Source organism: Teleopsis dalmanni, chromosome 1, assembly GCF_002237135.1.
Source record: "Teleopsis dalmanni isolate 2A chromosome 1, ASM223713v2, whole genome shotgun sequence".
NCBI classification, from domain to species: domain Eukaryota; kingdom Metazoa; phylum Arthropoda; class Insecta; order Diptera; family Diopsidae; genus Teleopsis; species Teleopsis dalmanni.
This window is the reverse complement of record NC_051846.1, coordinates 60,181,935-60,203,799: the sequence shown is the minus strand read 5'-3', so window position 1 is coordinate 60,203,799 and position 21,865 is coordinate 60,181,935. Positions and strand designations below refer to the sequence as shown.

The window sequence follows — 21,865 nt, the reverse complement described above, 5'->3', positions numbered from 1 at the left end:
ATAACCTCCCAGCACGTGCTTCACAGTCTGATTCTTTTCTTTGCAAGACCCACAAATTCCGTTCGAGACAATTCTTAATTTACTTGGATGATGGCTTAGTGTATAGACATTTCCATAAAATTTCTGTTATTATTCTTAAGTAGTTATGCGTTAAGTTTATATAAAATTTATATTATTCTAAGTTGTAGTTTCTCATATGCGGTCTGGAGTGTAAAAGACCTGATAGGTTTTACCGGTCTAATTTTTTTTCAATCTCTATTTTTCCAATAATTCCAATTATTTTTCCAATTATGAAGTCAAGATCAATATTTTTTAAGCCATAAAATAGTTTTTGCGCTTAAAAGTACGGATATTGCTCTATTCTTTGCAAGTCTGTCCGTCTTTAGGCAATATTTTTAAGATTATTTAAAAAAGAATCTGGAGTTCTAAATAAAAATCAAGACTTAAAAAACAAATGCGGGCGCTGGATTTGGAGTCAGTATTATAAGGCAACATAAGGCAATCATATATCGTTTAATATACATCAAATATATATTAAAATGTTCTTCCATAAGTTTTAAGTTCTTAAATATGAAATCAGCCATATCAAAATTACAATAATTTAAACCTCTTACCATTTCTTTATATCTTTATTAGAATTATATCACAATCTGGAATTCAAAATTCTGTTATGAAAACTATTTTTTATTGTTTCTTTATGTTGCCATTATGCTGTTGTATTATTTTTTACGTGTACATTATATTTTTTATATCTTCATGTATAGAATTTTGAAGCTCAAGAGCTAGTGATGCTCATAAGGACTGAAATCTAAATATATTTCAACATTTTTGCATTGTTGTAATTCTTGCCATAATAAAATCTGACATTTGAATGAGTTTTAAAAGTCAAAATTGACTTAGCTAAGATACACATACGAAGGCAGGCGTCCATGTGGATTTGGGTACGCAGCGTGTTAGGCAAGTCTTCACACATCACAGCACTTAGACATTCCGGAAAGGCAGCTAAAGCCTCCCGCAATCATATCAACAACTGTGAAAACGGGTAACGATGTAAATACCGGGCAAGCGTGTATACCAAATTTCAATATCAAAGCGAATTGCGGTGAACGCGAAGATGAAAAATGCCTTTTAAATTCGATGAACGTTGCTGAAGGTTATGGCGCCATGGGTAAAACTTACACCAACTGATATTTGCTTACCGATGGCTTTTGGATGTTTGTATGGATGTTGACAATTGAGTCAAGTTACGTATTCACGGCCTTTAACAAAAGTAATCAAAGTTTTCTGTTTAATCTGCGGCATACGAAATGCCATTGCAATTTTATTGCCTCACTAAAAGCTTTACAAAATGGTTGCTATTTGCGCATGTATGTATGTATGTATGTATTTGTGTATCTGTGTATGTGCACGCACATAAAACACCGTTCATGCTTGTCTATGATAACAGTTTTTTGTTTATAAAGCAACTCCAATGTCACTATGATATTTTGAAATGTGGCTCACACAATCGCACATATTACCTCCCCCACCCCTCCCCCGATATTTGCTTAAAGTCCTCGTATTCTTTATTGGTACGAGTCAAGGACTTATGTTTCGTATTTCTTTCTACAATTTCGTTAATATATGCAAAATTTTATTGGCTTTTCCATATCAAATTATATCTTTCGAATATATGTAAATGAAGGCATATTTGTAATACACACGCAAGTCATTCTGTGCTTTAGTCCTTTCTCTCCAGGACTAAGTAATGTCAAAGTCTGTTAAAATATATTTTGTTGATTTAATTCATTTGTCGAGAAATTTAGACAATAATGCACTTTACACATGCGTTAATACGACAAAATTGTGCGCACATCCACAATGGAGCCAGAGCCAGAGCCAAGAGCTGAACTTTGGCAGAAAGAGGATTCAATATTTGCTTTGCGGAATGATGTCGCACATATTGTGTTGGCATTACAACAAATTTACTTCATCCATTACTGTGGCACGCTTGTGTTCAGCATATTGGCAGTGGCTTTGTGTGATGTCGCTGATCTGTGCTCCAAGGCAAATAACATTTAAATATTTTAAGTATTTGCATTATGTCAATACCATTATTACCGCTGTAATCGATTTTTCTGCGGAGTCGTTGATTTCGAAAATGAATTTAACATCATCCTTGTTTTATTTTTTATTGACTTGTATCGCTTAAGCGGTTTGTGGTTGAGCAAATACAATCAAATTTGTAGCGCATTTGTATTTCGGCACACATGATAACTGCTGTAAGCTGTAAGCTGTCATGTAGAATGTTGTCTCATTTAAATAACGAATGTTTATTCCAATATCAATCTATTAATGTTGTTTTTTCAAAAGACTGTGCACATTCCTCCCCCCACTCATAATCAATTTGTAAAATTATGGCTTTGAGCATTAAGCTCATTAGCTAAAGAGTATAATATATATGGTATAGTGTAATAAAATTAAAAGATTTTATACTTTCAACGATGACTGCACAATAACACAAGCAAGGAAGTAATAACCCTTATCCGCAGTAATAAAAATTTTAATTACTCTAAGTAATTAAATTTAAGTCGCCAAAAATAAATTATGAATATAAGGTCGTTCGAATAGTGATTTCGTTTTTATTTATAATAATTGTTAGAAATAAATAAACTCAGCACACTATCGTTTAGTTTGAAGGATTTTATTGAAGAGAACTTATAACTGAAAAACTAATTTAATATTAAGTATGAGTTTAGTTCTGAATTGCACGGTTGCATTTATACTAACAAATGTTGACTCAAGTCAAGTACATCAATCAATTATTAACTTTTTAGTTCATTATTTCAATTTTAAGTTCAACCTTTTACCATTATACGTAGATTTTTTAATAATTTTTATAATTTTTAAAATTTATGAATTCAAAAAAAGAAACAAAAAAATATTGGAATTTTAATTTTAACCTTTTACAATAATAACAATAATATGGTTTTCTTTATTAATAACTTAGTAAAATTATAAGCTGAGTTGTCGAATGGTAGCACTTATTTAACAGTAATCCGGATTACTTTTTGTTTCTCACGAAAAAAATTAAAACGGATGTCAATATGCTTCCTTCGTTTGTGGATGGTAGGGTTATTAACAAAAACTAAGCACTTAATTGAACCTAATTATCACAAAATATAGACTCATTTTGGTCTATATTTTTGGTCTATATGGTTTCTATTAAAACCCATTTCCTGCAAAAGAATTTGTTTCTTCTTATTACTCAAGGTTCTGGAAGAATAGCAAAACGTCGATGTTATGGTGGAGTTATGTTCGCTTACATTTTTGAGATTGCTACCTTTTGGAAAATAGGATACTAATTGAAACGGTTTATTAACTAAATTTTTAAATGATCTAATTTAAACTCAAGAATTCCGAAAAAATTTAGAAGATTCATCAGACATCAAACAGACCAAATGCTTCATTAACTTATAAAACTACTCGTCTCTAATGTCAAATAGCTATAAATCCATTCCACTTTAAGTATTCTAATGTCTGCAGAATATATGTGGTTTTGAGTAGGTGATGCAATTGGAATTCTTCTAACAGCTTTATCAAGTATTTGACTAGGATAAGAATAAGGAGTAATTAAAAAAGACAGTTAGTGGTCGTTATTTACGCTAAAAGATAGTACAGTTCTGAAAGCAAATTTATTAAAGAGAACTGTGTTTATATAAAATAATTAAAATTTCGCTAATTTGGATATTTAAATGCCAATTTATGTATATTTGTTTATTAAAAATTATATCAAAAACAAATTTAAACTCTTTGCGAACATTATTTATTTATATATTTACAATATAATATTCTGTCAGGAATTGCATATTTTTCTGACTAACAATGGAAACGACACCAATTTAAAAAATCATTTCCCCTTGAGCTGATAATCCTTTTTTATTCAACAATTTATTCAACGTTTTAATTTAACAAAATAAAAATTTGATTCTTTTCAATATTACTCATGGTACGTAAACATCCAATGGCAATATTTTCATTAATTAAAATGTGCAACTTTTGGTTTTTCAACTTAAAAACATTAATACTTACACATATAAAATCCGCTTATATTATAAATGAAAGCTCAAATATTCTTTTCAAATGCGGACAAACGTCAAAGCCAGAAAAATTAATCCCTCAGGCATTTTGCATTTTTAATGAATAATTTGTAAAAACATTTTAAGGAGACGTTTTTTTTTCTTCCTTAAAAGGTGCAAATATGTTAAATAGGATTTCCCGTAATATGCTCCGAAGTCTCACATGACACTTTACTGACATTTTACAAACAAAATTTTTAATATGAAATTATTTAACGCTTCCCTGCGTTTAAAATTACAAAATACAAAAAAGGACATGCAAATTATTTAATTTAATTGAGTGTAAAATATTCAACAGCCAACTTCACTTCATAAATACTCCTCAGCGTACCAGAAGGAGTGTTGCGGGTATCACCATTAAAGATGCGCTCTCAAGGCATCTGCTTGAGTTTAATGCAATATCCTTCCACGAAATGAAAATCCATCCGTGACTATTTAAGCGGTTCTGTGGAAGTGTAAAACGCTCATGTGTATTAACTCAAGTTTCCGTATCCTGCACTTTTCGCTTTCGCACATTTTGTTTTTAATTTATTAATTATTTTAGTCGCTACTACTACTACCACTGCTTTTCATTTTCACCATTACCATTTCGTATTTTCACTATGGATATTTCAAAAGGAAAATTTAATAAAAGCAGAAAAGGACATAATTAAATTTGGTCATATTGAGTTAAGCAAACAAGGCATTCTTAATTTGCCTACAGATCTACCCAAACATGGCTGTGAACTGCTCGAAGTGATAAGTACAGAAGGAATTTCATATGTTAACCATTAAAAAGGATTTGCGCCATAAAAATCATTTCAGTTTACTAGCGTAAGTGGATTAAAAATCCTTCTTTGAGTTTCCGGTTGTAAAATTTCCGCTTTAAAGAAATTAATGTAATCACATTAAAGCTGGAAAAATTTTACTTAAAATCAATTAGTTAATGCATTCGTGAGCAGAAATTGCGTTTAATGGCGCTGCATTATTATTTCGCCTGAATTGCTTTACTCATTATACTTGAAGGATATTATTAACCAAAAGGAATTTAATCTCACTGTTACACAAAGGATAATGTTGCATAAGTAAATTGGAATTTCTACGTAATTATTACACGTAAATAGTTTTATGTAAGTCTTTCTCACTTGCATATTTGGAAATGTTAAAAGAAATAATATTTTCCAACGCTCCGTATAAAACTGATGGAATGCAATAAAAATGCATTCATCATTAAAAATGCATTAATTCATTAAACATGCACTATTTTCTTTAAAAAGTTCTTCACAACATTCCTGAATTAATATATCAAGTTGTGGAACTAGATAAGTATCCATGTTAATGTGAAAATCTCCAACAGTTAAAAAGTAAAACGTGATAACTGTATGAAAAAGTTAATTTGAAATATTATAGCATTTCTTGATGAAAGTTAGTACATCTAAAAGTTTAGAGCAACTAAGAATATTTGTTATTTTTAAGGAAGATTAAAAAGAGCATCGAAATTTAATGTGAGAATTCACCTTAATATCATATACGTCCGGTCGGTTGCATACTCCTGGTATGCGTGCCATATCTGATATTTCATCAGAGGCCCGACTTATTATTGAATCTCAGACTATCATTTTAATCTTTGTCATTTGATTCTATTGTATATTGAAAACGTACTTTTATACTTAATTAAGTCAATACTTTAATTGATTATGAACCTATTAATTGCTTTTCACATTTTTAAAACTGTCCGTTGTATCAAGCCTCAAGTAGATGGTAGTATAATAAGATGTAAAGCGAATTTTCCAGTTATCTTCGTACTTAGACTGATTAAATCAACCCATACCACTTAGCAATTTGCTTATTTCATAATTTACTTTTGTGTATGTAATTTCTATTAAACCTTTAGCTTACCTGAAATATTATATTTAAAGTCAATCGACTTTTTTGTGATCTATGCCATTGATCCTGTTACTCAATGCTCAATCTTTCTAGCAACTATGGAAAGTCATAATAATTTAAACATTTCGTTAAAAAGTGAATATAGATCATTCTTTTAAAAATGGAACGGATTTTAAACTTATCACCTCGAATTTTGCTGCAGGTCTTTTATGAGCTCCATTAATAAAAAAAAAATGACTCGCATTTCAGGAAAATTTTTTTTTCGCTTTCTGTTCTAGGTAAACCCATCTTCGGCGATACTCAGTTGCCTTTGAATTTTTACCTTTACTATTTAATTTTTACTTTTGAACTATGACAATAACGGAAAAGAAGTGAGCATACAAGATAAAGTATTTGATTGCATTTAACTTAGTGTATGCCAGCACATTCTTTGTCACTGTTTTCTTCAAGTTAATACACAACCTCCATTTAGCTGCGTCTAGAAAACTACAACCATCTATGCGTACTTAATTTGTGTGTATAAGGAAACTTTCCTTATGCATATATGAGTTTATGCATTAGACTTGAAACCCAATAAAACATTGATCCTATAAAAACAAATGAGAAGTTTCGGATAACCTTATCTGCATACATTTGACGATATATACAAATATTTTAAAAAACATAATTTTAAAACATGCAGCTCGAATTTCAAAACTATTTACAGAGAACGTACATCTAAACAGCTAGTTAATGTTCTCAAAAAATGCTTGATATTACCACTCTCCGAGAAATGTAGTGGACAGGACAGCACGAACTTGGAGTCAGATTTGCTATAAGCCGAGGTCTTGGTCTCAACCTTTATTTCAAGCAATGAAAGATTTGCTGAGATCTGTACTCAAGGAATGATCTTCAAATCTTTCGAAGAATTAGTTTCTCAAGCATTCATAATCCCTTTTTAAAACTCTTGGTTATTGTTCAAGCTTTTACCTTTTACAGCACGGCAAGGCATGATGAGAGATATATCGAGCGTGATTTTTATTTGTTAAGAAAGGAATACCTTATTTTCCTAAAATTTGTTCTGAATCTAAATAAAGTACTTAGATCTTTTGAACTAGCTTATTTTATTATTTAATTATAAAGTATAAAAATAATTTAAATATTATATGAATAATATTATTATTAATATTATCTATTAAATTTGCTGAACTTACATTAGCCTTGCGTTTTACAGAAAAATAAGTTTCGTTCATAAGAATTTCTTTAATTTTGATGAAATTTTAAATAGAATTTTGACAATGACTGCATTGCTCCCAGCAAAAGTAAAGTTAATTAAGGCTTTTAAATTAAGTTAAATTATTTAATTAAGTATCACTATTTCTTTTGACTTCACAAAATAAAAACTTAAAGGAAACGGTATCTCCTTTTTCCTCTGTGAGCTTAAAAAATGCAGAAAATATTTTCATAAAACAAATTATTTGACTAAATTACTTAATAAACATACCAGTCGAGACGAAATCTGGAAATTTACATACACATACTTTTAGAAGGCACGGAATTTCTATCTGTAAAATGTTCTAGGACATTTTATGGCTACTTAAATCACTTAACAAAATTCAAAGAAGCTTTGCTGAATTTTAAAATTTAATGAATTCTTATAGAAGCAAATTGAGATTTTCAAATTTTACAAAGACAGTGCAGAATATAAAAATCTCTATTAATTTCGATATCATCGAACCGAACGAAGAAAATGCTAATATAAGAAAATAACACAAAAAAAAATGTTTTCATAAATTTTAAATGATCAAAATAATTTAAGGGAGAAAGTCGCGTTATAGAATGTGACTTTTATGAGGAATTCGTGGTATGAGTGCATTTATCTTTATACATAATTTATACATAATGAATTCAATAGAGGTCTTTTTTTTTTTGTTAAAATACAAAAGAATTATTTAAGTAAAAAGCGCAAATTATTGAGTGGAACAAACGAACTGGCAAAAACAGGCAATTTTTTTCATTATTCTTGCATACTTTTCGGCGTCCAACGATTTCGAGGAAATTTACCAAATTCACTTGAAAAATTAATGAACAAATCTAATGATTAAATTGAAGAAAAAAATCCGTATAAAAATAACTGAAAAAAATTTAAAAAACATTTAAGGTTGAACTTTCACAATAAAGTTGACAACAATTGGAATAAAGCTTGCGTACTTAATAAAATTAAACGAAGCGTAAAAAATTGTATTTAATTTCCGTCAAAGAATTTTTAATGCCACTCGACAGTGGCACGACACAAACATACACTTTGACACCAAATGGCAGCACACCCACACAGCCACACGCTAACACACACACACACACACACATATACGCAAACAATTACAAAGAACGTGTGGCTTCTGGCATTAAATCTCGGTGGACATTTTCCAGTCCAGAATGTCCTCTCTGTGTTATCTTAGCACTTTCTCTGGCCTGCTTGTGGCGAAGTGTAAGTGTATGCGTGTGTGCGTCTATAAATTTAATTTTTCACTTTACTGTAACATTTGTTTAAGTCGAATTTATTCCTTCACGAAAACAAAACGAAAACAAAAAAAACAAACAACACAGAACACAGAAAGTAGACCGAAACAAACATAAAATGTGTCAGTCTGTGCCATGTTTGAATTTCGGTTCTGTCGTGCGTGCAAAACGCGCCCATAGACAGCGCCAAATGCATGCGAAAAATAAAAACAAATTCGCATTAAATATGAACAGAACAACAACAACGCTAACAACAACAACAACAAAAACAAAATTCTCTTTGTTCGCCTATGTCAACATTGGTTGAGTTGAAAAAACTTTTAATTGAGGTAGAGAAATGAAAATGTTTTGCTTAATTACATTTTTCAAATAAAACGACATTGGGCGTAGCATTAACACTATAACCAAAAACAACAAAAAAAAAGGCAAAACAAAACGAACAACACAATACCCAAAAACAACAAGAGCGAAATGAGAGCCTTGTTGTTGTTTTTGTGGCAGCTTGTCTCTGACTATTTTCGCTACAAGCATGCACATCAGTTGGTTTTGTAAACTGATTTATTCTTTTAGTTAATGCGTTCTTAAGCAAATTGTACATTGTTTGCTTATATGAAATCCACCACATTCCCTTCCCCTCCCACAATACCGAACACAAATAAAGCAAATAATACCGAACACAACTTGCAAATAACAATTGTAAATGGCGGCACTTAATTCAATTTCGCACGCTGGATTGAAATTAACAGCAAGCAACAATGTTACTCTCCTGCCTTCCTGCCCGCCCGGCCGCTTAACCGCCTGCTTGTCTGCCTTTCACGCAAAATTGTTTGTCTTCCGAATGCCGGAAGCGCAGACACAAGTCAACCATCTTCACATTGACTCTTAAATTGTTCACTTAAGTGATAATAGTAGATACTCTCGCTCTCTCCATAGTGTCCTAGTATTTATTGCAATTTAAGTTAAATAATTTAACACTTATTTAAATGGAAGTCTGCTTCTAAATCCTTTTAATGCCATGCAAATTACTTAAAGCAGCACATAATTTCAATTTTATAACTAAAATATTTCAGTCAATAATAATAAATTTTATTAACCAAATATTATAAAAGTATTTTATAAAATTACTTAAATTTTAAAATAATTCATTAATTAATTAAATTAATGTTTATAAACATGTCTTTTTCTTCTTTTCTTCATTATATACTTTTAAGACGTGTTAATTTAGTGAAGGTAAAAAATATTATCATATAAATACCTAATACTATACTCCTTACAACCACTTTTCAAAAACAACAACCTTGGCGCGAAGAACAGAAAGCTGATCTATAGACAGATAATTAGACCAGCACTACTTTATGTGTGTGTTGCGTATAGCAAAGCTGCCGACTCTACTATCCGAAATCTACAAGTTGCTCAAACTCAGGTTCTCCGAAGGCTTTCAAAGTGCCATGGTACATCCGCATGAATGACATGCTAAGAGACCTCAGAATAGATCCGGTCAAAAAATACATAAGGGACAGAGCTCTGAAGCTATATGCGAAAACCGACAGGATTTCTAAGTAGTGCCTTACTTAGCACTATCTAATCTCAGAATAATCACTAACCGCAGGGGGCGGTACGCAGATCTTAGATCAATCATTGAATAATCATGAAGACTATAAGGAATACTCAAATTAGTCAGTGAGATGGGTAGGACTCTGCAGAAACCCCCCAGACATCATTGAGTAAAAATGCTCAGATGCACTAACTCGGAAAAGTCTTAACATAATAATGAATACCTAACACATCTATTGTATATACATATGTTATATATATAATGGGTTTTATATATTTCTTAATTCGGCTATAGGTTCCTTTTTTACTAAATAATTCAACGTTTAATATTTTTGTTATACTCTATATTTCGACTCTTCTGGAGAGTCATCATTAGGATCATAATCTAACATAAATAAATATTACTAAAATTATATCTATGTCATCCTCTTTATTATATCGTTCATATACATATATATTTTTTTGTGGTTAAAGCTTACTCATGTCAGGCGATCATATAGTTCAGCATTTATACGATCGCTTAAGAGGATGATCCAGTGACCAGACTATTGTTGTTACTATAATTATGTGTTTGGATTTGAAGCTGTTAGATAATCTCTGAATATTCTGATACCTAAACTATCCATCCACCATTGTACACCACATGTCTGCCAAATATTTTCATTGCAAATTAGATCGATGAGAGTATATCCCACAACAGTAAACTACATACATATATTTATTTGTAAGTTAACATTAAAATTAATTTTAAAATAAACTAAGAATAAGGAACTGAACTACTTGGCCCTTCGCCCTATACACACATATGTACTATACAAACGTAGTTTATATGTATATTTTTAATCACATAAATTGCAAATAGATATATAAATTTCCTTATCAGTGAAGCGTTTTTCACTTTATGAAGAAATCAAATGGACCCTTTTTCAAAAACTGTAAGTGAAATCTGTTGCAAAAACATGACTATTCAAGACACTTTATTTGAAGAGAAGTATACAAATAAATAAATGTGCTATAACAAAAAAATAGAATTGAATGGAGATGCATTCTGTACATACGTACTTTTTTTATTGATACTTTAACTAATATGTTTCGAATGTAGCTCTAAACACAATATATAATAACAAAGTCGTGCATATTAAGTTTAATGAAACCTATTTTAGTTGGTTTCAGATTGACATACCTAGTTCAATTTTTTGTGGATTTCCAGAAAATAGTGATATCTATCTACAAGCCCCATGAATTATACCCCATGAATTATGATAAAATTATAAGATATAAGATATATATAAGATTATATGATAGATTATATTTACTGACTTCTTAACTAAAGATTTTTTTCGAAAAAACCATTTTGTCCTTTTTTCCCTTGCTTTTATTTTTTTATTTTTTTTAATAGTTTATTCGTTTTACTTTTTTTTGCACTGTTCCTGCTAGACACATGAGATAGAAAGACAATATATATAATACGATATAACAGATAATATGAAAGACATTCTCTCTTTGCAACAAAAGTCATTAAAGAATCCGTAATTGTTTCAAGAGCTGTATTATCCCGATAACAATTGTATTGAAAATTACTTGAAATACTCTATATTTATCACAAATATTTTTATAAGAATCACCTTTTAAATTTATTTTTATAATACATTTTTATACTTTTGTTTTAAATACCAATATACGATTGCAAATTCCAACTTGACAGACACTTTGTTGAGATGTAAAATTTAAGAAATACAAGTGTAACATTCAATTTCAGACCTTTTCAGCATTTTCTTTGCTATTCTGGCATCGAAGTACAAACCCATATGTCCATATTGTAATTGCCAAATTAGTTACATGTGTCGATGTGTCATGTTAATGTGAAAGACTTGTCTACCAATTTACACTTGATACTTCTGGCCATTTTTCTTTTTGCCTTAACTGATTACCCGAAACTGCACAAAGGACATGGAGAATACCAGGCAGCAAGCTAGCAGTCACAACAATAAACGACCAACAACAGCAAATGGAACCAAAGGTTTAGATATATTAGCTATCAAAGTGGCTACTCAAGCGAAAATATCACTTGTCTTAAAGGACGTATCAAACCTAAGAAAAAAGTTCTGCAAAAGAAAACAAATATGCAAAAGGGTCAAAAGGGAAAAAAATTAAGTGAAAATGAGCTAAGACAAGGGAAAAGTACTGCATTAAACACACAACTGTACTTTTGTGTGCGTTGCTGTGGCTTATCGCATCGTAAATGTGTCAATAATGACTAATGACAGTTGAATAGAAAATTTTTTATGGTTGCTTAGAAATATGCCATATCGTCTCCCGGATTCTTTACTCTATGCTGAGCGTTATGTGTAGCAACTTTTCTTTCCGGTATGCGTTTTATTTTGTTTGTATCTTCTTATAAATTTTTCTCTTTTTATTGGCGTGGTTGGACATTGACCCAATTCTAACCGACTATAACTCAGGGATGCAGAGAAATACACACAGAAAAACTTTTTTATTTACATTTAGTATGTAAATATTGGGAACAAAGCAAAAAACTCCTACACTCCTACATTAGCATAAATAAACGCCATCGCACGCATATCATGTATTCGTATATTTCGTCCTTATTGATGTTTGTTGGAATTTCAGAAAAATTTTGTTTCGAAATTGTTATCCTACATCTTTCTGGTATGCTTTCTCGGCATAGCTTCCATTTGATACTTATGGAAAAAAATTTCAAGGAGAATTACTATAAAAAAACTAAAAAAAAACAATTTAAGAAATTCTAAAAGCAAAATTTGCAACATAAACGGGTTTCATTACTTCTTAATTTGTTATTCCTTTAAAAGGCGGAATTTTAATTAACATATCCTTATTTAACTACTTTAGATGGCAGAAGGATGTCACTTGTTTTTTGTTGAGTCATTTCGTTTCCCTTTTTTTTGTCTTTTTATTTTCATTTTTTTTTTAATTCTCCTTTTTCCTCTTAATATTTTCCTTTTTTCTTTTGTAAATTTGCATAACACGTTTTTCACTGCTTTTGCCACTAATGGATACGGAAATGACTATATTTTTACTGTCCAGATTAAGCATATTTTCTCCCTTATCGATTTAACGTTGTGAATGTTGACTTAAGAAAACCTTTTTGCATTTGGCCAATTATACTCTCTTTTTCCTCTTCGATTACTTTCTTTGGACCCGACACTCATATTTATCACTGCTCATTCTTTTTATTGCTATAAACTTTAAGAGTTGACTCTTTAATACATTTGCTTCAAACATATATCTTAATGATACTTTAAGTTGTTGAAATTTGCTAGAGAATTTGTGATTTCAAAGTACTTTTAGATACAAAGATATAAATAATGTGCAATGGTCAACAAAAGAGATTCAAGGAAGTAGATTACTACTCTGTAACTAACACTAATAGATTACTATTAATAATGTAGTAATCTATTCCATTGTGCCTACAGTTAGTACCTGTTGCCAAATTTTTGCTCTCACTTTATAGTGACACCACAGCAAAAAAAAAAGTTTTACCAACTAACCCTAGAGGATTGGTTCAAGACCGGTGCAAATCACATATTCCAGTTGTAGTGACATAAAGCAGAGTTAGAAGACTAGCACATACATTTTCATCTGCTACAATCACTTTTCGTAAGAGAAACCAAATGATTCACATTACCATGATTCACAAAGCTCCCATTATTTATCATACTCAATTCAAATTTTAAAAATAACTAAATTTTAAAAATTCATGATCACCATCAAAAAAGGTCACATTTTTTAAAATTATTTCAATTAATTTTAAGGTACTTGACCCAATATTTTTTTCGATTTAATTCGATCGATGTTCGATTCAACTTCGTGTTATCGGAAAGGGGCTTTGCAATCGATTTGCCTTTAAATATCGCAATCAAAGCATTCGATCAAATTACAGTAATAAAACCGTTTTTTGGGATTTTCCGAAGAATATGATTTGCTCAAATATAATATATACTTTTGATTATCATGGCATTGGACTTCCAACAAACTCACTTTTTTTTATTTTCACCAATTTCAAAGATTCACTAAAATTAAATCATAATAATTTGAGTAGTCAATTAAACTAGATTAGTTTAATTTAATTAGACGAAAGCAGTAAAGTATTTAAATGCTGGAATAAATGCAGTAGATTTCGACATCTTGAGTCGACTTTAAAACTATTTTATAATAGAAATATTTTTCTATGCATTTCCTTAAGAATCGCAATACAGACAGCATTTATTAGATATATGTTTAAAATTAGTCATTATTACCTCACTAAAGATACATTTTTTATTAAGTATTTACTAAGTTTTAAATCAGCAGCCTTTATATATGCGTTCAGAGATGAGGCTATCTAATATGTCGATATGATCAACTACTCCAGATTTTTTCTGGGTAATTGTGTTAGCGATGACTTTAAACTGTTGTTATCGTCTTGGGCATAAAAAATTGATAATACAATTAAAATGTTCTAATTTACAAATAAAAAAAAATAAAATAAAAGAATGTGTAGTGTTTAAGATGGATAAAAACTGGATCCAACTAGTTTATCTTAACGTAAATATAAAAGTTAATCATTCCGCTTTATTTCACTCAACGTTTTCATTTCGTTTATCTCGTGCTATGATACCTGTCTTTAAAGTACCATACATAAATTTAAAACCACAGAACTAGTTAAGTTTTGTTTTTTAAATTTCAAAATATATCTCAAACTTGGTTGATAAATAATAATTAGAAATAAATATGCTTTTTTGCACTACTTAAAATAATCAGTTTCTAAGTATCTGCAATAATATATTCTCAAGGAAATATATGCTATGAAGATACTTTGAAAAAGTTATTTGCTTCTACATTTCTAATAATCAAATTGTACTATCTATAACTTATTTATTTTCAAGAAAATATATTTTATAAACATTGTTTCAAGAATCTACTACTTAAGCATGTCTTCTAAATTTCATTCTTTTGACGAAATTTAAAGTAACTTAAAGTATTCAGTGCAACTATTTAATAAATAACTCACAATTTTATTACATATATAAATAATAACAGGGCGAAGAACCTAGCAGTCAAGTCGTTATTCCTAGTTCACTTTAAAATTAATTCTCACAAATAAATATTAATAATAAAGGTATTTGAAAGTATTCAGTGTAAGTATTCAGTGTAAGTATTTAATAAATAACTCAAAAGTGTAAATAATATATATATAATAAAAGTATCTGAAATATTCATTGCAAGTATTTAACAAATAATTAAAAAATTTAGTGAATATATAAATAATAAAAGTATCTAAAAGTATTCAGTGTAAGTATTTCATAAATAACTGAAAAATTTAATAAATATTTAATATTTTTAACACATTTCATAATTCTTCTAGTGTTTATTTTTTTATTCTCCAATCAAGTTAATGTACAAAAATTCTGAGTTATTACCACACCATTTACTTCCATTAAAAGTTGAGCATACGGAAGGAGTTAATTTCCCAAACCCCACTTTTTCACGGATTTGTATGCCAAATCCTTGCATGTTACTGTCAGCCAAGGCATTTAAGACATTTAAGGCATTTTGACAAACAATTAATTTCTCTTGTTTTTTTTAATAATTGCCAATTTTTCATTTAATTTTCTTTTCTTTTTTTTCCTCCTCATCCGCGCTTTCAACATTTAAATTTTCGCTTGCTCAGACATAATTACAACTTGCTAACACACAAGCTTTACAAACAAAACGCCTTAATTTATGCAACACAATATTAATGATTTCCGCTTCCGTGCAATGGAAGTGGAAGAAAAAGTAGAAGTGGAGGAAAAGCAAGTGTTACTTCTACTAACATACACATGAGCGGTAAGCGCTAAACTCTGTTCCGAGCCTCGTATCCTGTTATTCCTGCGATATTTTTTAATAAGCCTAACATTTATTTGATCTTCTGATAAAAAAAGCTTAAAATAACACAAACAAAAAACAATTAAAAATACACAAAGAGGAGAAAGTAAAAGTGAAAAAGTGGAAAAGTGCTAATGAGAAAAAACAACCTTTTCTGTGAACATAAATTAAACAAAGACAGGGGAGCAGAGCAGAACAGAGCAAACTTATAAATTAAGAGATCAAAATTCAAAGGCATGCACGGCCATTCAGCAAGCCAAGTTAAATGCTTAGTCAAGAAGTGAATTAGTAGCTTTCTTGTTTACCACCACCCAACACTATGTAGCCCTAGTACTACAGTGTACAATGAGCGTTGCCCACCTTCAAAGCTCATTGTGTACTTACATTTCAATGTGGTCATTGACTTTCAAACGGTAATTAAGATAAAATCTCCACAAAGCTCTTTCTTTCTCACCATTTGGGTTGATTATTTGAATATGCACACTACATCCTTTTTCTTTTTTTTTCTTTTTTTTTGTCATTTCAAGGTTGGCCAACACTACACCATCTGGTGTGGAAAATACTATTCGTTTCGCAGATGAAATTCTCGCAAACTCGGCTTTGTTGGTGTTTTGGTAATGGAAGTGCGCTTTTAATAAATTCCTCACCGATTTGGCTTCCATGCTGGTGTGAAGTGAAATTTTTACCATTCCTTTTTATTGTTCACTTTTCTTTTTGTCTTTTGTGGGAATTTTCGTTTTTTTTTCTCACTACTTTGCATTCGATGCTTCAAGTTTGTTGAGCATTTTTACGTTTACTGCTCGTTTAACGTTTAACGTCTTCTTTCGGTTATTTTTTCCTTTTAGGAATAGTGCAGTCAGCTCGTTTTGCCTCTCCTCTGCGTTTGCGTTTGCCTTTGATAAGGCGTAATTCCTAATTTGAGTGCTGCCAGTTTGCTAATAATGTTGTTAATAATGATGTTGTTGCGAATAACGACAGCCCCACCTTCTTTAATAAACACATGCTACGCCCATTTAAGTAGCTTTTATGTTTGAGAAAATTGTTAGTTGCAAGTCTACTAATTATTTTTTTTCCATTTTCAGGGCTTAGGCTTTTTTTACTGCTATTCCTGGATGCCATTTAAGGTATTTATCTGTCTTCTAATTGTGTGATAAGGTGCACCTTAGGTAATGCCATCATCTTTCTATCTACGAGCACTTTATTTTGATTTTTTTTCCTTAATGTTTTCGCAAATCCTTTAGATTTTCTTAATTTCCTTTAAGTAGTTCTGGATTTTTAATGTCCTGCCTGTATTGAAAGCAAAAAGCCAATCGCAATTGGATTTTCATTTTAAAATCTTTTACTTCATATGTTTTCTAAAAATCCATGAAATCCAACTAAGCAATCCCTAAAACTTTTACGAGTCCTTTAATTGGAAAAAATTGTGTAATATACGCGGTTGTCTTCGAATAATAAGAACAGGAAACGAAATTTTTTCAGTTCGTTAACTTTTTAACTTTTTTATTTGATTTATTTCCTTTTCATTTATTTTTCCTTGCAATTCTATGTACTTATAAGAGTTATAAAACTTTTTAGTTTGCTAATTGAACTGGTATATATTGATAAAATGAAAAAAATATATTAGTTCTCTAAAAAAATTGACAATTTAACCAATTAACTGATAAAAAAATATTTTGTTCAGACAAATTAAATTTATGGATTACTTTCTTCTTTGATGCCAAATAATTTAAAGTAACTTTTTCTCTGATATTAAAATTGTTGCTTTGTTTCCGACACTCTCTTAAAGTATAAAAACTAAGAATATTTTTTTTTTTAAATATAATATATAATGATTTGTATATTTCCACTCATGATTAGATGTAAAAATAATTGATTAAACCTTGAAATGTACATTTCCACTCGTGATTAGAGCTAAGAGTAATTAATTACAACTTGAAATTACTAATATTTACAGAGTAGGGTACTAAATAGTGCTACATTAAAGCATTAATATATGTAAGTGTCCGTAATATCTAGGGCAATATATCAACACTACTTGCCGAATTAAAATACTGGTCTTTTTTTATATCATTAAATTATGTCTATTTGGTATTTGACTCAATTTTTATACCAGGGATCTTAGTGAAACAGTTCTGGAGTAATTATTATTATTATTATTTAATCCTTTTATTCCTAGGTGGAACAGAGGGCCGTAACAAATAGTTTCCATTGAACTCTATCTAATGCAAGACGTTTTGTTTCACTCCAGCTCTTTCCAGCATTTCTTAATTCGGCTTCAGTTTGTCGTTTCCAAGTGTTGCGCGGACGCCCTGGTCTTCTACTGCCTTGAGGGTTGAAATCTAAGACATTTCTTGCGATATCATCAGCGGGTTTTCTTAACGTGTGGCCAAGCCATTTGTATTTGCGCATCATTATTTCATCAGTTATAAGAGGCTGATTCGTTCTAAACCAGAGCTCATTATTGGTTATGGTTGCTGGCCAGAATACATGAAGGATGCGTCGTAGACAACGATTGACAAAGGCTTGTAGCTGTTGTGCGTCTCTTGCCGTTAGGTTCCAACTCTCACTACCATATAGTAAAGTTGATTTTACGTTTGCATTGTACAGGTGTATCTTAGTGCGTTGTGTGATGTTGGATGAACGCCAGATTTTGCTAAGGGTTCCAAACGCTTGCTTCGCTTTCGATAGCCTGTACTGTATGTCTTGCCGACTGCCGCCGTTGTTCGAAATGTAGCTTCCCAGATAGCAGAAACTTTGTACATCTTCGATGTAGGAGCCATCTAGTTGAAACTTCGTTAAGCAGTTTGAATTGAGACGCATAGACTTGGTTTTGTTGATATTGATTGACAGACCAGCTGCCAATGCACGCTTTGCGATGTTGTTTAACGATATTTGCATCTGGGAAAAGTTATGCGTTAGTAAACAGATGTCATCAGCGTAATCGAGGTCAGTAAGTTTGTTATGAAGGCCGAATGATATGCCATGATTTGTGCTCATAGCTTCCGACATAACCACATCTAAGACTATATTAAATAGTATAGGTGAAAGAATGCAACCTTGTCGGACGCCAGACTTAATTTGGATTTGCCCGCTGAGACGCCCTTCGTGAAGTACTGAGCAGTGCGCGTCAGAGTACAAGCCTTTTACTAAATTTATTAATTTACTCGGTATACCTTTACACTCTAATGCATACCAGATGGTGGTATGGAGAAGTGTATCGAATGCACGTTTAAAGTCGATAAACAGCAAGTATAGGGGAGATCGCCATTCGCTAGACTGTTCGACTATTATTCGAAGGCTGTTTATGTGGTCGGCACATGATCGATTATGCCTAAATCCTGCTTGCTCGGCTCGTAGTGTAGGCTCAGCGGCCGATTCGGAACCTGGAATATAAGAACTCTAGCAGAAACATCAAAACTTGCTCAACTTGAACGTGAATTTGTACGTCTCAATATTTTATTCATCGGGCTAAGCGAAGTAAGATGGAATGGCTGCGGCGAATACAAAACATCCTCCGGCGCTACACTCATATACTCTGGAAAGGCCACAGGCGAAAAAAGAGAAAGTGGAGTAGGCTTTCTATTATCCAAAGAAGCTAAACAAGCGCTCATAGAATGGCAACCACATGGCGACCGAATAATTCTGGCAAAATTTAAAACTCGAGCCAGAACCCTCACATGCATACAGTGTTACGCGCCTACTGAAGTCACCGACCCACAAATCAAGGAAAATTTTTATGACTCCCTATACTCTGTTTTAAATAAATGCCCTAGAGGTGAAATAAAGCTCGTCATGGGAGATTTCAACGCACAAATCGGGCCAGATAACAATGGAAGAAAGCAAGTGATGGGTAAACATGCTCTCGGCACAATGAACGATAATGGGGAGCGTTTCTATGAATTATGTAACACCATGGGCCTCACCATAGGAGGTAGTCTCTTCCCGCACAAACATTTGCATAAAGTCACTTGGGTTTCCCCAGATAATGCAACAGAAAATCAAATCGACCACATTGCCATCAGCAAAATGTGGAGACATTCATTATGTGATGTCAGAAATAAAAGAAGTGCAGACATGGCTTCTGACCACCATCTACTAATCGGTGAAATACAACTCAAATTAAATGCGGTCTTTAGAAAGCCACAATTCAAAAGGAAACGGTTCGACCTCGCCAAACTCGACAACCCTACTGTTCAAAATAACTATCAATCTCTTTTATCGGCCCAAATCCCTAATCCCTTGCCACTAGAAGAAGAAATCTTTGAAGCCGAAACTTATTGGGAACAAGCAAAATGTGCCTTCACTGAAGCAGCACAACAAAGTGTCGGTATTCCTCAACGTCAAAATAATCCGTGGATCACCGAACATACATGGAATCTTATAAAAGCGCGCAAAGGAGAAAAAGAAAAGGTTAACAGGGCAAGAACGCGCCAAACAAAGCAGCAGGCACAAGCCAACTACAGTATTGCCAACCGCAAAGTTAAACGCAGCGCTAGAGCCGATAAGCGCAGATGGCTCGACAATTTAGCAACAGAAGCTCAAAAAGCAAGCGAATCACATAGGCTCAAAGACCTACACAACATCACTAAAGCTATGGTGGGACGTAAACACAGGATTGCAAAGCCAATAAAAAATACCAGAGGCGAACTAGTACACTCTACCGAAGATCAGCTAAAAGTTTGGGAAGATCACTACAGAAATCTCCTAGCGGGAAACAACACCTATCCTCAGCAGGAACTATGTAGTAGACACCACGAACATGTTGCTCGCAACGATATAAACACAGATGTACCTAACATCAGTGAAATTGAGGCAGCAATAACTCAGCTTAAAGCAGGTAAGTCCGCTGGTCCGGACAATATTGCCCCCGAACTGCTCAAAGCAGACAAAATTTCAGCTGCTCAAATTATTCAACCAATTGTCAACAACTTCTGGTCCCAAGAGTCATTACCGCCTAATCTTAAAGACGGCATCATTATTAATATACCAAAGAAAGGTAACCTGATGGAATGCTCCAACTGGAGAGGCATAACTTTACTAAATGTAGCTTATAAAGTTATTGCTCAAATCTTACATAATCGGGAGTAATTAAAAGGACAAAAATATGAAATTAAATCATTTTCAAACTGAGTTAGAATACCTACTAGCTCCTGGTTATGAATATCCTTACGAAAGAGGCAATAAAACTCTGTAAAGCAGGTTCTATACTACTTTTTATCCACGCAACAAGACTTAGAGACTTACTCTAAGACAATAGACACAATGATCGCAGTCCCCTCTCAATAATAATAAAAGAATACCTGCTCATTCTAGTTTGTTAGTCTGATTTTTTTATGCAAGTATATCAACCGTTATATCAAGTTCTCAGGTTAAAGCGTACATATGGGTATTTAGCTTCCGAAATCAGATGTTCTTTGAACTTTGTAAATGTTTTCATGTTTGGAAAAAGTTGGTATTCCAGTATTTTTTTTAAACATTTTTAATTAATATTGTTTTCATGATATCACAACGGCCTATTATTTGAGCTGGAGTGAGTTTTGAGCACAACGCCGTCACTCCAACCAAACCGAACCTAAGGCCTTTGCAAAATTTCAAAGTATTATGAAAATGCGTTACCGAATCATGGATCTAATGTTTCGACAGTTTAAGAACATCTTATACTTAAAACACATTGCAAGTTAAATAATTAGTGCAGATTAACATCAAATTCTATTTGGAATTTTTTGGATTTTACACAATTATTGTCTTTTAATTAAGTGAGTTAGATACATAAGAATATCTTAAAGAATATCTTACTTAAAGTAATTATCAGATAATGGCTTCTATAAGGATAACATTGTCATATACATTCTCTATTTATTCATAATTGTGATATGGACAGAAGCAATGGGTTCACAATATTTACAAAAAGTATTAAGTACGTAAGATTGCAGTTTCCT

The 21,865-nt window shown here is 31.7% G+C and overlaps 1 protein-coding gene across 1 annotated transcript; it reads left to right on the top strand.

Moving 5' to 3' along the window:
* Positions 1-19,718: 19,718 nt before the first annotated feature.
* LOC119682235 lies at positions 19,719-21,014 on the top strand. Its single transcript, XM_038095618.1, has one exon. The coding sequence runs from the start codon at positions 19,719-19,721 to the stop codon at positions 21,012-21,014; it is 1,296 nt and encodes a 431-aa protein (XP_037951546.1).
* The last annotated feature ends 851 nt before the right edge of the window (positions 21,015-21,865 follow it).